Raw genomic sequence first — 13,596 nt, 5'->3', positions numbered from 1 at the left:
CACCATAAATCTGCCTGCAAACCACTTGAGCTACCTGGTAAAGCCTAATGTTTTATATTGCGATTGGTTTTAATGGTCACATGTCCTGTAACATTTGTCCTATAAAGCAGTGGTTTTTAAACTTGGGTTACTCAGGTGTTTTTGGACTGCAACTCCCAGAAACCTTTACCACCAACTGTACTGACTGGGATTTCTGGGAGCTGCAGTTCAAAAACACCTCAGTAACCGAAGGTTAAGAACCACTGCTATAAAGGACTGGTTAAGGAAGTCACCAAGCAGACATCTAAATGATCATTTTTGAAACAACACTGGCAGGGTGTTGCTTCACACAGTTCCAAACATTATCCTTTCGTTTTGGTGAACTAAAGGTGAACATCAAATACATTAATACAACAACAACAAAACTCCTCTTACATAGTCATGCTGGTGTAATGCAAACAGTATAACTTTGGGAAGCAAATTGTCCCAAGTTAAGAAATCATTGCTTACTGAGCTGTGTGACCTCCAGCCCATATCAGATTCAAGAGTTTCTCAATTCCCCTAATATGTTTTAGGCAATAAAGGAATCCCAACATTCAAGATCACGTTGAAAATCCAGAAAAGCCTAAACACTTTGCAGTCTAGGATTTCTTAGTGAGAATGTAATCTACAACTACTGTTGACCAATCAGAGTAATACATCTAAAATGATTCCTCATTTGTTTCAATACAGCAGAAGTTAGGTGTACTGCAGTTACCAACCCCATTTAAACCTATCCTGACAATCAGCTTGAAAACCTTTCTCTCTAAAACCTAGCAATGTATCAGTCTGTTTACCTGGTGAGGATTCCAGTCGCTGTCAAAAATGATCACAGTATCAGCAGATTGTAGATTTAGTCCTAGACCCCCCGCTCGGGTACTTAGCAAAAAAATAAAGTATTCAGAGCCAGGCTCATTGAAGGTTTTCAGCAGCATGCCACGATCTTCTGCTTTAGTGGTCCCTGTAAAAGTCAAGAGAAGAGAGCGTTTTCTCACCTACTACAAATATTTTCCCTGAATATAAATGTAAACATGTTAGGGAACTCCAGAACTGCAGAAGAGCAAAACAACTGCACATGAAGGGGAAGTATTTCACATTGGCTCAAACCCTCTTGTGTAAACTTATGCCACATAAGGTTGAGGGTATCATCAGCTGTAGCTATTTTTGAGAAATTAAAAAATCCCCCCCACACACACATACACACCCAAACGTCTTGAGGCTCCCATGAGAAAGCTGCTGGAGTCTGCAGGTCAGAAGAGGAAGTCTTTAATTTCTGGAAATTGCTGCTGCCGGGTCAGTTCCAAATCATGGCACCACAATAGAATTTCCAAGGTTTTTGAGATATTTAACAAGGGATTTTAGTAGGGCCAACACCTGGTGAGTTTCCATGGCTGAGTAGGAATTTGAACCCAGGTGTTCTGAGTCCTAGTCTGATACTCTGTCTGCAACACCATACTGGCTTTCATGACATAACAACATAATGGCCACAGTCCTGTTGCTTAGTATAGTATCACAGTACAGTAGGCCCACTGAAACAATGGGGATTTGTTGAGTCAACTCCTCCATAAATTGTATTGATTCAAATAGGTTTACTTTAACTGTGACTTACTTTAGCATTGTTAAGTGCAGTTAAAGCAAGTCTATTTAAATCTATGGGCATTACAGAGTTGACTCACTAAATCCCCATTGATTCAATGGGCCTATTCTAGTGCGATTTACTACACCAAATAATATGTCCGTAATCTCTGTATATACCTAGACCTACCTGTTAATATGTATAAAAAAATCTGACCCTCAATTTCGAGCTAGTGAAAGACTCATATGCCCACCAAATGATGACACAGGCTTGGACCATATTAGATACTTCAAATATTATAGCCTTCACTAGCTGATATTCTATAAAAGTCTCTTTTCTCAATTCTGTGAAGTGTGCTGTGGTGAGGGGGAGTGACTGCAATACCTGCTCTTCACCTCTTGCCCTGGAAACAACCTTGGGGGAAAATAACATGTGTTAAGGAGCTGGTGTTACTAATTAAGAAACAAGCACTCCATCAAGAGCGTAAAAGAAAACATAAAAAGTGGACAATGAAATGCCAGCACATTTGGATAGCAACAAATGCAATGAGGATGTGCTGAAACAGTCTTGTCAGACAGCAATGTATCTACCAAAATATTTGAGACAAGTCCCCTGTTGTATTGGGCTATTATTGGGTTTTTTTTAATTCTAATATTCTTAAACTGTAATGCTGCAATTATAAATGGCAATGGAATGCTTCTATATACAGTGGTGCCTCGCTTAGCGAGGTTAATCCGTTCCGGATTAACCCTCGCTCAGCGAATCCATCGTTAAGTGAAACAAAAAAGCCCATAGGAACGTATTAAAACTGTTTTAATACGTTCCTATGGACTTAAAACTCACCGTTCTGTGAGTTTCCTCCATTGCGGCGGCCATTTTGGATGCCTCGTTAGCGAGGCAAAACAGCGGTCGCCATTTTGTTTTAGTGGCGGCCATTTTGGAACCGCCGATCAGCTGTTCGCTATGCTTTGATCGCGTCCGTGCGATCATCGCATAGCGAAAAAAGCCCATAGGGGCCATCGCTGAGCGAATGCTCCAGCGATGGCCCGGGACCCCTCATTGTGCGCTATGCGAGGCACCACTGTACTCTGTTCAAGACAAAAGCAATACACCCGGAGCTTCCCCCAAATGAATACACTACCATAAGCTCCGAATAGTTCTTGGTTTGGTCTGCCAACTCTTTAAGAGTGCTTCAGCATAATATGCAAAAAAGGATCCAGAACACTTCCAAGGCTTCAAAGGCAATCTATCTGAAGAATTACATTCTCTCAATCCCCTTCTCCATACATAAAGAAGAGAATGAATCAAATCTGCCTCTGAGTTAGCAGCCACAAATGTACATGACATTTGGATTTGATGTGATGGCGGCTGCTGCTTCATTTTACGTTGCTTGTGCCACACTGACAGAAGGGATCATCAGGACAAACACAGAAAAAACAGAAACATGTAGCATTTTATCTCAACTTGCATTACCAAATCCTCAGCACTAACATTGATCCAAGGAATGACAAGAGAAATCCTGTAAAGCCGGCATGCACCAAACAGTAAGTATTAGGAACTGCATGGCTGGAATCAGGAGAACCCACCCTTACCACCACCTTGCTGGACAGGTAACGTCACAGCCAGGCCATTTCAAGGCAGGCCTTTCTGCACTTTCCCAGATAGTCACAAGTTTCTTTCCCCTGGGCTTTATCACCTTCCTCCATTCCTGTTTTTCAAGGGAATAGTTTGGAGATCAGGAGTCTGAAGAGGAAGGAACGTGACAGAAGGCATGGAAGGTAACTGACCTAGTTGGACTCCAACATGCCTAATGTGAGAGTGGCTCACAGCTACCCTAGGCATAGGAGCATTGCAAGGCTACATCTTAAATGTACAAGGGCCAAAAGCACTTTGTATGCATTTATGCTACGATGTAACACAAAGGAATCAAAGCCACCATGTTCCATTTTTATATGCTGTTTGTTATGCAGCCTGAGTAAACAGAGGCTTTTTGAAGCCGTATTCTTGATGAATAATCTATTACAGTAGCGTTAAGAAAATCAGAAAATATACTGACCCCCTTTCTTTTCAATAATGTATTTTTCTTTATTATTACCCCTTATTTTCTGGGGTTTCTTTTTGTCTCCTCGCCACATGGCCTGGGGGTGGGGCCTAGGGGTGGGACTTTCTGCTTTTTAAAAGTGCGTGTCCCAGGACCCTGGACCCTTTTCCCTAGGAAGCTGGGCTGAGGGTGAAGGCCAGGTATGTTTGCATGGATGTTTTGCTGAGGGGTTTTTTTTTCTGGGGTTTCTTTTTGTCTCCTCACCACATGGCCACACCACAATTCTATCTCTGGCCTTAATATGGTAAATAGGAAAGCCAATTAGATTTGCATAAGCCTGGGAGGCTGTGAAGGTGTAGAAAGAGAGAGTGTGCCGTCCGCAGAGAAGACAGAGGAAAAAGAGGATGGAAAGAAAGAACAGCTGGATAGCAGTGAAAGTAATAAAGAAGAGAGGAAAGGGTTAACAGAGAGAGAAGGGGAGGTAAAGGTGGAAGTGTGCTTGGCTGAAGGGGAGTGGGAGGAGCCAGAAGTGACAGTTGGAGGCAAGGAGAAGGAGAGAGAGGGTGTTGTGTGGTTTAGTGCAGTAGTAGAGGAGTATGAGAAGAAAAAGAAAGATGAGAAAAGACAGGCATTTGAGAAAGTTCGTACCCAGGGTTTATTGAGAGACTTCCCAAACCTACGCGTGGGCGGACTCTTGCCTGATCCCGCACCTCACCAGTACTCACCTGCGCCTATACCAACCCATGAATGGAAAGTGACCGTAGCCCCGTGGAAAGGAGAAGAGCGGCAAGAACAAGGTGGGAGGAGGGAAGAGTTTGAAGAAGGTCCGGATGAGAGGGGGTTGATCAGGCACAAATGCTGTGGGACAATCTGTGCCAAGAGGAGTCCCCCACCCCCTCACTGGGGCTACAAGAAACCCTATGGGGCCCATCGCCGTTAACCCCTTGGGACTACGTTCAATGTTTGGAACATGTTGATGAGGCTTTGTTGCCAAGTTGTAAACCGTTGGAACCGTTAAGAAACGTGCTGGAGGGTGAGAGAAGCAATAAAAGTTCTGTTGTTAAAGTTATAAAGACTCAACCTTTATTATTTCCTGCTGAAATGGAGGGGCCGCCTGAAGGGAAAGGCGAACCTTTTGACAGTGGCGCCCAACGTGGGGCGGCCCCTATGGCAGGAAACGAAGAGATAATAGAGTTGAGGCAAACCGTTCAACGCCAAGCGAAACTGATCGAGAATTTAGCGGAGCAGCAAACGTTATTAACACGTCAGTTGGTACAATTAAATGTAGGCGAAGATAAAGCCAAAAGCGAACCGAAAGAGGTGAAAAATCCATGGGTAACCAGTCCCACTCCGATACGGATGCAGAAAATGAGTGCCTCAGATGACCCAGAAGCTTATCTGCATACCTTTGAAAGAGTAGCCACCGCAGCTGGGTGGCCGAAAGAGCAATGGACATTAATTTTAATACCCTGCTTAACCGGAGTATTACAAGAAGTAGTGGATACGTTATCTACACAAGAAGCAACTCAGTATGAAATAGTCAAAGGCGCCATTTTACAAACTTTAAATTTGACAGAGGAAGCCTATCGTAAAAAGTTCCGAGAGCTCAAGTTCAAAACGGGGATGCATCCGCGCCCTGTCAGCCAGCGTATGAAAGCTAACGTCATTAGATGGCTAAAACCGGAAGAAAAAACGAAAGACGAAATAATAGAAATATTTGTTATGGAACATTTAATATCCACGCTATCGATGAACATGCGCAGTTGGGTGCAAAGAAATAGACCAAAGCGGTTAGAGGAAGCAGTTTGCCTGATTGAGAATTATTGCGCGGCAGAGGAGGGAGCGAAAGAATACGCCGGAACTACTTTTGAGAAGACACGCCCGCAAGACAAGATGGCTACCGGGAGCAGCCACGCGCCACGCGGTCCATCCTCGTTTTCGGTTATCGGCAGGGGAAGACCTCAGCATTTCGAACCGATGCGCCCTAAACCAACGCGCCCTATCACCTACGACCAACGGCTGTTCGAACCGGGCACCGGGCTGAAAGAAGGAAAGGACGGCAAGCCCGTGTGTTTCGATTGCGGCCGCGTCGGCCACGTGAAAAGGCAATGCCCCGGACTGGACTGTTCTTGGGTAGGACAGAACGACGAACAGATTAAGATATTGGGATCAGAACAAGAGGGCTGGGAAGTGATGGCTACTGTAAATGGACACGAAAAGAGGGCATTGATTGATACGGGGTGTAGCAAGACATTGGTTCGGCAGCTAGAGGGAGTGGTAATACCAGATGATTTGACTGTAAGGTGTATACATGGAGATTCAAAAAAATACGCGACTATTTGGGTAGATGTACAAATTGGTAAAGAATGTAGAAGAATGAAAGTGGGAATTGTGCCGGGGCTTTCGAGAGAGATGTTGTTGGGACGTGATTGGGAGGGGGCGAGTGAATTGCTTAAGGGTAAAGAAGGGCTAGCCGGAGATTGCGACGCTAATGAAATTGAAACTGACTTTTTAAAGGGAGCCTCACGAGATCAAATGAGGTTATGGCAACAAGACGACCCGACATTGCAAAAAATATTAGATGAAGCTCAACCTACAGGATCTATCATGCCTGGGAATACGGGGTTTGAGATAGAGGATGGCTTATTATATCGAGTAAACCAAGAAGGGGAGAAACAGTTAGTGGTGCCCATGAAATGGAGAAAAGATATATTAAGAATTGCCCATGATATACCCACTGCTGGCCATTTAGCTGTAGATAAAATGAGTGCTCGCATAACTCAAAGATTCTGGTGGCCAGCATGCAATAGTGACATACAACAATTTTGCAAAACGTGTAAAGAATGTCAAATGACTCAAACAAAACCCAGACCAGGTGCTCCGTTAATGCCAATGCCTCTGATAGACCGCCCATTCGACAGAATAGGAGTTGACATTGTAGGACCCCTAACGAAATCGGCAGGCGGACACACCCATATCTTGGTATTAATTGATTATGCAACGAGGTATCCAGAGGCAATACCACTGAGATCCACGAGTGCTAAAATAATAGCAAGAGAATTGATGCAGGTGTTCACCAGGTTAGGGTTTCCCAAAGAAATATTAACAGATCAGGGGAGTAATTTTATGAGTTTAACGTTAAAAGAAATGTGGAAACTTTTAGATGTAGAACCAATTCACGCCTCAGTTTATCATCCTCAAACAAATGGATTAGTGGAACGGTTTAACAAAACGTTGAAAGGCATGTTACGGAAATTGGTGATAGATAAACCCCGAAAATGGCACCTACTAGTGGCACCCCTCATGTTCGCAATCAGAGAAGTGCCGCAAGCCTCCACGGGATTCTCCCCATTTGAAATGATGTATGGTTGGAACCCTCGAGGAATTCTAGATCTAATTAAGGAAAAATGGGAAAGTGGAACAGATAATTCCCAGATGACGGTACAGCATGTTTTAGAAATGAGGGATCACTTAAAGAAAGTAGCAGAAATGGCTAAAGGTAATTTAGAACAAGCTCAAGCCGGGCAAAAGAAAAGATATGATACAAAATTATCTCCAAGGTCGTTTGTAGCAGGTCAGAAGGTCTTATTATTATTACCTGCTGACAACGCTAAATTATTTGCACGGTGGCAAGGACCTTATGAAGTCATCAGACAAGTAGGCAAGGTAGATTATGAGATAAAAACACCTGATAAGAAGAAGAAGACAGGTATTTACCATGTCAATCTATTGAAAGAATGGCATGAGAGAGAAGCTTTGTGGGGTGAAAGTATGGAAGAGGACTTAGGACCAGAATCATCCCTATATCAAGAGGAACGAGTGGAGATTCCTCTGGGGGAAAGTTTAGATGAAGTTCAGAAAACACAAATAAAAGAGATAGAGAAAGATTTCCAAGATGTCTTTTCCACAAAACCGGGATATACCCGGATGGCAGAACATCGTATTAATACCAGGGAAGGCATGGTGGCTCGTAGCGGAAGTCGGAATTGGCCCTTCCACCTAAAAGATGTTATCAACAAAGAAGTGGATGAAATGTTAAAATTAGGGATAATTGAACCCTCGAATAGTCCATGGAGAAGTTATCCAGTAGTAGTCCCAAAACCTGATGGGAAAATAAGATTATGTATTGACTTTAGAAAACTCAATGAGGTATCAAAATTTGATGCATATCCAATGCCACGCATTGAGGACTTATTAGAAAAGCTAGGGGGCGCTAGATACCTCAGTTCGCTAGATCTTACGAAGGGATATTGGCAAATTCCTGTGAGGGCTGAAGATAAAGAAAAAACAGCATTTGTCACCCCAAAGGGGTTGTACCAATTTATAAAAATGCCATTTGGGTTACATGGAGCAGGGGCCACATTCCAACGTTTAATGGATAGAGTTCTGGAACCGGTTAGCACATTTGCGGGAGCCTATATTGATGATATACTTATTTTTAGTAAGAACTGGGAAGAACATATACTGCACATTAGACGAGTATTAGAAGAACTCAAAAAGGCAGGATTAACGGTGAATCCCTCCAAGTGTAAGGTTGCCCAAGAGAAGGTGAAATTCCTAGGTCATGTTGTAAGTAAAGGGGAGATATGCCCCTCAGAAGAAAAAATTGACAAGCTATCTGATTGGCATGTTCCCAGAACAAAGAAAGAAGTACAACAATTTTTGGGATTGGCTGGGTATTACCGCCAATTCGTACCTAACTTTTCTGGTATTGCGGCCCCACTTACTGACCTCACCAAAAAGAAAGTGAACAGGTATATTAAATGGGGTAAGTTAGAACAAGAGGCTTTCGATAAGTTAAAATTTATTTTGAATGAGTTACCTAAGAGATATGCCCCTGATTTTTCTCTCCCTTTCATAGTACAGACAGATGCGTCAGATAGAGGTATCGGGGCGGTGTTGGCTCAAGAAAAATCTGGAATAGAGTACCCCATTATGTATCTCAGCAAAAAGTTAAGCCCTCGGGAACGAAAATATGCAACTATTGAAAAAGAAGCATTAGCAGTGAAATGGGCTATTTTGACATTAAAATATTATTTGTTGGGAGCGCCTTTTACATTAGTAACTGATCATGCACCCCTTCAATGGTTAAATAGAATGAAAGATGCCAACCCACGATTGACACGATGGTATTTGAGTTTACAACCGTATGCATTTCAGGTGAAATATAAAAAAGGGGTCAACCATGCTAATGCTGATTATTTTTCGCGACAGGGAGAAGGAAATATGCGCGGTGATGAAGAGCGGACGGCCCACTCCTCCGGGGGGGCGTGTGAAGGTGTAGAAAGAGAGAGTGTGCCGTCCGCAGAGAAGACAGAGGAAAAAGAGGATGGAAAGAAAGAACAGCTGGATAGCAGTGAAAGTAATAAAGAAGAGAGGAAAGGGTTAACAGAGAGAGAAGGGGAGGTAAAGGTGGAAGTGTGCTTGGCTGAAGGGGAGTGGGAGGAGCCAGAAGTGACAGTTGGAGGCAAGGAGAAGGAGAGAGAGGGTGTTGTGTGGTTTAGTGCAGTAGTAGAGGAGTATGAGAAGAAAAAGAAAGATGAGAAAAGACAGGCATTTGAGAAAGTTCGTACCCAGGGTTTATTGAGAGACTTCCCAAACCTACGCGTGGGCGGACTCTTGCCTGATCCCGCACCTCACCAGTACTCACCTGCGCCTATACCAACCCATGAATGGAAAGTGACCGTAGCCCCGTGGAAAGGAGAAGAGCGGCAAGAACAAGGTGGGAGGAGGGAAGAGTTTGAAGAAGGTCCGGATGAGAGGGGGTTGATCAGGCACAAATGCTGTGGGACAATCTGTGCCAAGAGGAGTCCCCCACCCCCTCACTGGGGCTACAAGAAACCCTATGGGGCCCATCGCCGTTAACCCCTTGGGACTACGTTCAATGTTTGGAACATGTTGATGAGGCTTTGTTGCCAAGTTGTAAACCGTTGGAACCGTTAAGAAACGTGCTGGAGGGTGAGAGAAGCAATAAAAGTTCTGTTGTTAAAGTTATAAAGACTCAACCTTTATTATTTCCTGCTGAAATGGAGGGGCCGCCTGAAGGGAAAGGCGAACCTTTTGACAGAGGCAGGAAAGTTTTAAGGGTCAGATGATACTTCCACACTATTAAAGAGCAGGCCGGGTAGGTGGGGCTCGTCAGCCATGGAAGGCAGCCCATCTAGGAGAAGGAAAACTCCAATTTCAAGCCTCCACTGCCTTGTGGCTATATCCACTCATGGAAAAGGTTTCTAGGCTAGAGGCAAAATCCAGAGCTGGGGCCAAAGGCAGCTCGTGTTGTTCTGCCAACTCCTGCGACATTGCTGGAACCAGTTGTATTGGCTCTTGCCTTTCCATTGTACCATTTCAGCAATGTGGAGAGGGGGGATCTGCTGCTTGGGTAACAGCCTATCCTCCATATTACCTTACCCGGGCTTCATGCTCTGGAGAGGATGCTCCTCGATTCAGAGCATGTCACCATAGTCTCTCGAAACCGAAGGATGCCTATGAAGACCCCTTATTAGTTTCAGAGCATAAAAACATGAGTTACTTCCCTTTGCCAATATTCAGACTGTGATTTCCCATGTCCTAGCAAGGTTGCCCATGCTGTAACTTAGTGCCCTCATCTACTTGCAAAGGCAAAAGAAACTTTTCCAAAGGCAACTGTGTTTTGTGCCTTGGGAGGCAACCTTCTCAAGTGTTGACTTTAGGTTTACACAATATGCTTTTGTCTTTGTCAAAAGTCACTATTGTCCAGAGTAGGGCTAAAGAGTATCAAGGCTATATCTTCAGCGCCTTGAAGTAATAACGGTTAAACATATATGTAATTCTGGGTCAGGATGCTCATGGAAAATTTGAACTTCCTGTTCTGCCATCACCAGCATTATGTCCAGGCTTATTGTGGAAAGAATCCTATTAAGTCTGTGTGCATCATTTGAGATGCTTGTATCTGGGTCATGAGACCCCAGGCTCTCTGTCTTGCAAGACTCCTTTTATTTCTCTTTTTTATTAACCTCTCTTTCATATTTGCAGATTTACCTCGTGTGCAGGTTGGTTCTCTCCAATTTTTCTCTTTTTCACATACTTGGTTGGCACTTGCCAGAGGAAGAAAAAACCTTAAAATTGATCTTTACAACAATTGGCATAGTCGGCAGGATTTTCTCTGGTGCAAGTAGGAACAGACCGTCCCCTTCCCTCTCCAGGGGCCAACAGGGTTCCAGAAGTGTGGGAAAATTGTATGCCTTTAAAATGTATATATCTATGGCAGTAGCAAATGTATATTATAAATGTATATAAATGTATATATCTGTATGCTAGTAGCAGACATCATGCTAAAACTGCAAGGCTAACTTCCAGTAAGGATAATCATTAACCTGCTGTCTATTGTCTCTGGGTAATGTAGTTAAAGTGTCTACCTCAGGAATGTTTACATTGTCTGTGTATTTGGAGTTATCTGTGTCTGTTTACTATTAGCTGTCTGTTTACCAGCACTCTGGTTATTCTGTTGTGTATTCAAGAAATTAGTTACCTCTGTATTGATTAACTAGTGCTGTGGTAGGAGAAAACAATAAAAGAAGAGGAGGCGGGGGAACAGGAGATTTCCTCTGAACAGCTGCCATACACTCGAGTGTCCCGTCTTTTCTTTTCCCCCTTGCTGGTCAAGGGGGAGGCTTCATCTGCAGATCCCGAGACAGGCTTCATCTGCAAGACCCCTACTTCCCCTCATCTTGCAGATCCCAACACAGAAGGACACCAGATACGGTTTTCAATCTGCTGTTCCCTCCTGACTGGGGAGGGAGAGAGAAAAACAGCCACCTACTCCAGAAAAAAAAATCTAACCCAGAACAACTGGCAAACAATTTGGTATTTTTGAGGTTTGGGTGCTCCGGTGCATAGCTGGTCAGGTAAGAACATTATTGTTTTCTGTGTCAAGGTGTGATTTATTCCCCCAGAAGCCCCCTCCCCCCCGTCAGGAGTGTCCTCCCGAGAGATGCATTTTCTTAGAAGCCTGAGGTGTTCTGTAAGAGGACATTGGTCACCACCCCTTTACCTTTACAACAGTGGTTCTCAACTTTGGGCAATCCAGATGTTCCTGGACTGCAATTCCCAGAAGCCTTCACCACTTGCTGTGCTGGCCAGAGTTTCTGGGAGTTGCAGTCCAAGAACACGTGGGCTACCAAAATCAGAAATTACTGCACAGGTATGTCATAAAGCCAAATGAATATAGTTAAAAGTCCTAATATTAAACTCACCATCTAGTCTGAGGTATTTGAAGCCACGGTAAGCAAAATAGTCTTCCATTATGGTCATGAGGGAGGTCATCTGGCAGAACAGCAGCACCTTGTGATTGGTAGCTCGTAACTTGGGAAGAATCCGATCCAGGAGTTCAAATTTCCCTGAAGCCCGGTACAGGTCAAGCCTGGATTGCACAAGAGGAAAAGCAGAATTGTTTCCTTCTAGTATAGTTGTTTTCAACATTCAAAGCCCCCTTTCCACATAAATATTGGGCAGAGGTGCAACGTGGTCCTGTACATGGTGATATGGTAGAATACACAGCCAAGATCTCTCAGTTCTCCTTGCTGTGAACTCTATGGATGGGAACAAAAAACTGGGAGACAGAAACAACCTATCTTTCTGGGGAATTAGCGCACTGATTTCAGATTGTTGAATCTGATACATTTCAAAGCCTCACAGGACACTGTTCCAAAATCACTGACTATTCTAGTATAACAAAATACTCTCTGACCCATGAGCTGCTCAGTTGGATCAGACCAAAAGAGGCAGCACCATATTCCCAAAAGTGGCCAATGAAATGATTCTGGAAAGCCACAAGCAGGCCACAAAAGTGACTGTAATCTCCTTCTGAACATCTGGAGTTCAGGGATAACATCAAGAAAAGAAAACAAAACTCTACATATTCATTGGTGGCTTAGATGGTTGCACTGACATTTGAGTACCTTGTACTCTCCAAAATGCTTTGGAACAGCCAGCTTACCCTTGCACAATGCCTCCAGTAAAGCCTAAGTGCTCAGAAAAGGATTCCTGTAAAATAAAGTAAAAGAAAATTACAAAGTTTTTATGAAAACCAACATAAGAGTGAAGAAACCACACCAAACAATTCCAGAAATTACTTCAAACACTAAGCAGCATTTTAAGTTGTTGTTTCCATGAAAAATCTGTACATATGGCAGCTGATATAACAGGTTGTTTTTAACCATTTAAAAGATAATCAGTGAAGGTGTAATACAAATAAACAGACATTTTGGTTTAAAATATTTTTTTCCGTGAGGCAAGCTATCAATCTTTCTCTGAAGAACAAGGCAGACCAGCTCCTCATTTATGTGTTTATGATTTCACATGACCACATTCGCTCACGACCAAATCCATCTTTTGTCCTATCAGGGCACTGAAAGATGTACAAAATACAGATTCTTCCCATCCCTACAAAGAACTCTGCAACTACCAGCTTAAACAAGGACTTAAACCCTGGAACAAATCAACCCAATTGACACTAATACTCCATCATGGAATATGTCTGCCAAAACAATCCTAATAATCCACTGATCCCAAATGAAAAATATACGCAGCTTCCTGTGACCATCTCCATGAAGCAGTTCAATGAAAGCATGGGTTGAGGAGTTCCAGGAAGTGGCATAAAGTGACGACACAGTTCAAAAGAAATGGAGTCACCTAACATCAATAAGGGCCACCATACCCAAAACCACTCTGCAGAACAACTGATCCACACTACATTATTTTTAGCCCATCGTGTTCACCCCAAATGGTCCCACTGCCTCACTAAATACAGCAGCTTGGGAAAAAAAAGTCTTAACGGCACACGGTTTCACTTCTTTACCTCTATATGCTGAAACATATATGGATGGTTGCAAATCTTCCTCAGCTGCATAATAGTGTTCATGAGTGTTTTCGTACCGCCTTTGCCCTGCAAGAATAAGACAGCACTGTTCAAGGATGGCTGCAA

General features: G+C 43.4%; 1 protein-coding gene across 10 annotated transcripts in view; it reads right to left on the bottom strand.

Annotated features, from left to right (window-relative positions):
• Positions 1-13,596, bottom strand: part of SMARCA4 (SWI/SNF related BAF chromatin remodeling complex subunit ATPase 4) — a 90,548-nt gene that overhangs the window by 19,319 nt on the left and 57,633 nt on the right. For all 10 annotated transcript variants that reach the window (XM_020791678.3, XM_020791680.3, XM_020791682.3 and 7 more), the window contains exons 23-26: positions 13,471-13,557; positions 12,610-12,656; positions 11,867-12,033; positions 816-979 (exon numbers count right to left, since the gene is read on the bottom strand). In XM_020791678.3, the coding sequence (XP_020647337.3) occupies positions 816-979; positions 11,867-12,033; positions 12,610-12,656; positions 13,471-13,557 (465 nt within the window). The remainder of the gene's footprint in view (positions 1-815; positions 980-11,866; positions 12,034-12,609; positions 12,657-13,470; positions 13,558-13,596) is intronic.

Source organism: Pogona vitticeps, chromosome 2, assembly GCF_051106095.1.
Source record: "Pogona vitticeps strain Pit_001003342236 chromosome 2, PviZW2.1, whole genome shotgun sequence".
Taxonomy (NCBI): Eukaryota; Metazoa; Chordata; class Lepidosauria; order Squamata; family Agamidae; genus Pogona; species Pogona vitticeps.
The sequence above is the reverse complement of the archived record's forward strand: the minus strand, read 5'-3'. Positions and strand labels throughout refer to the sequence as shown.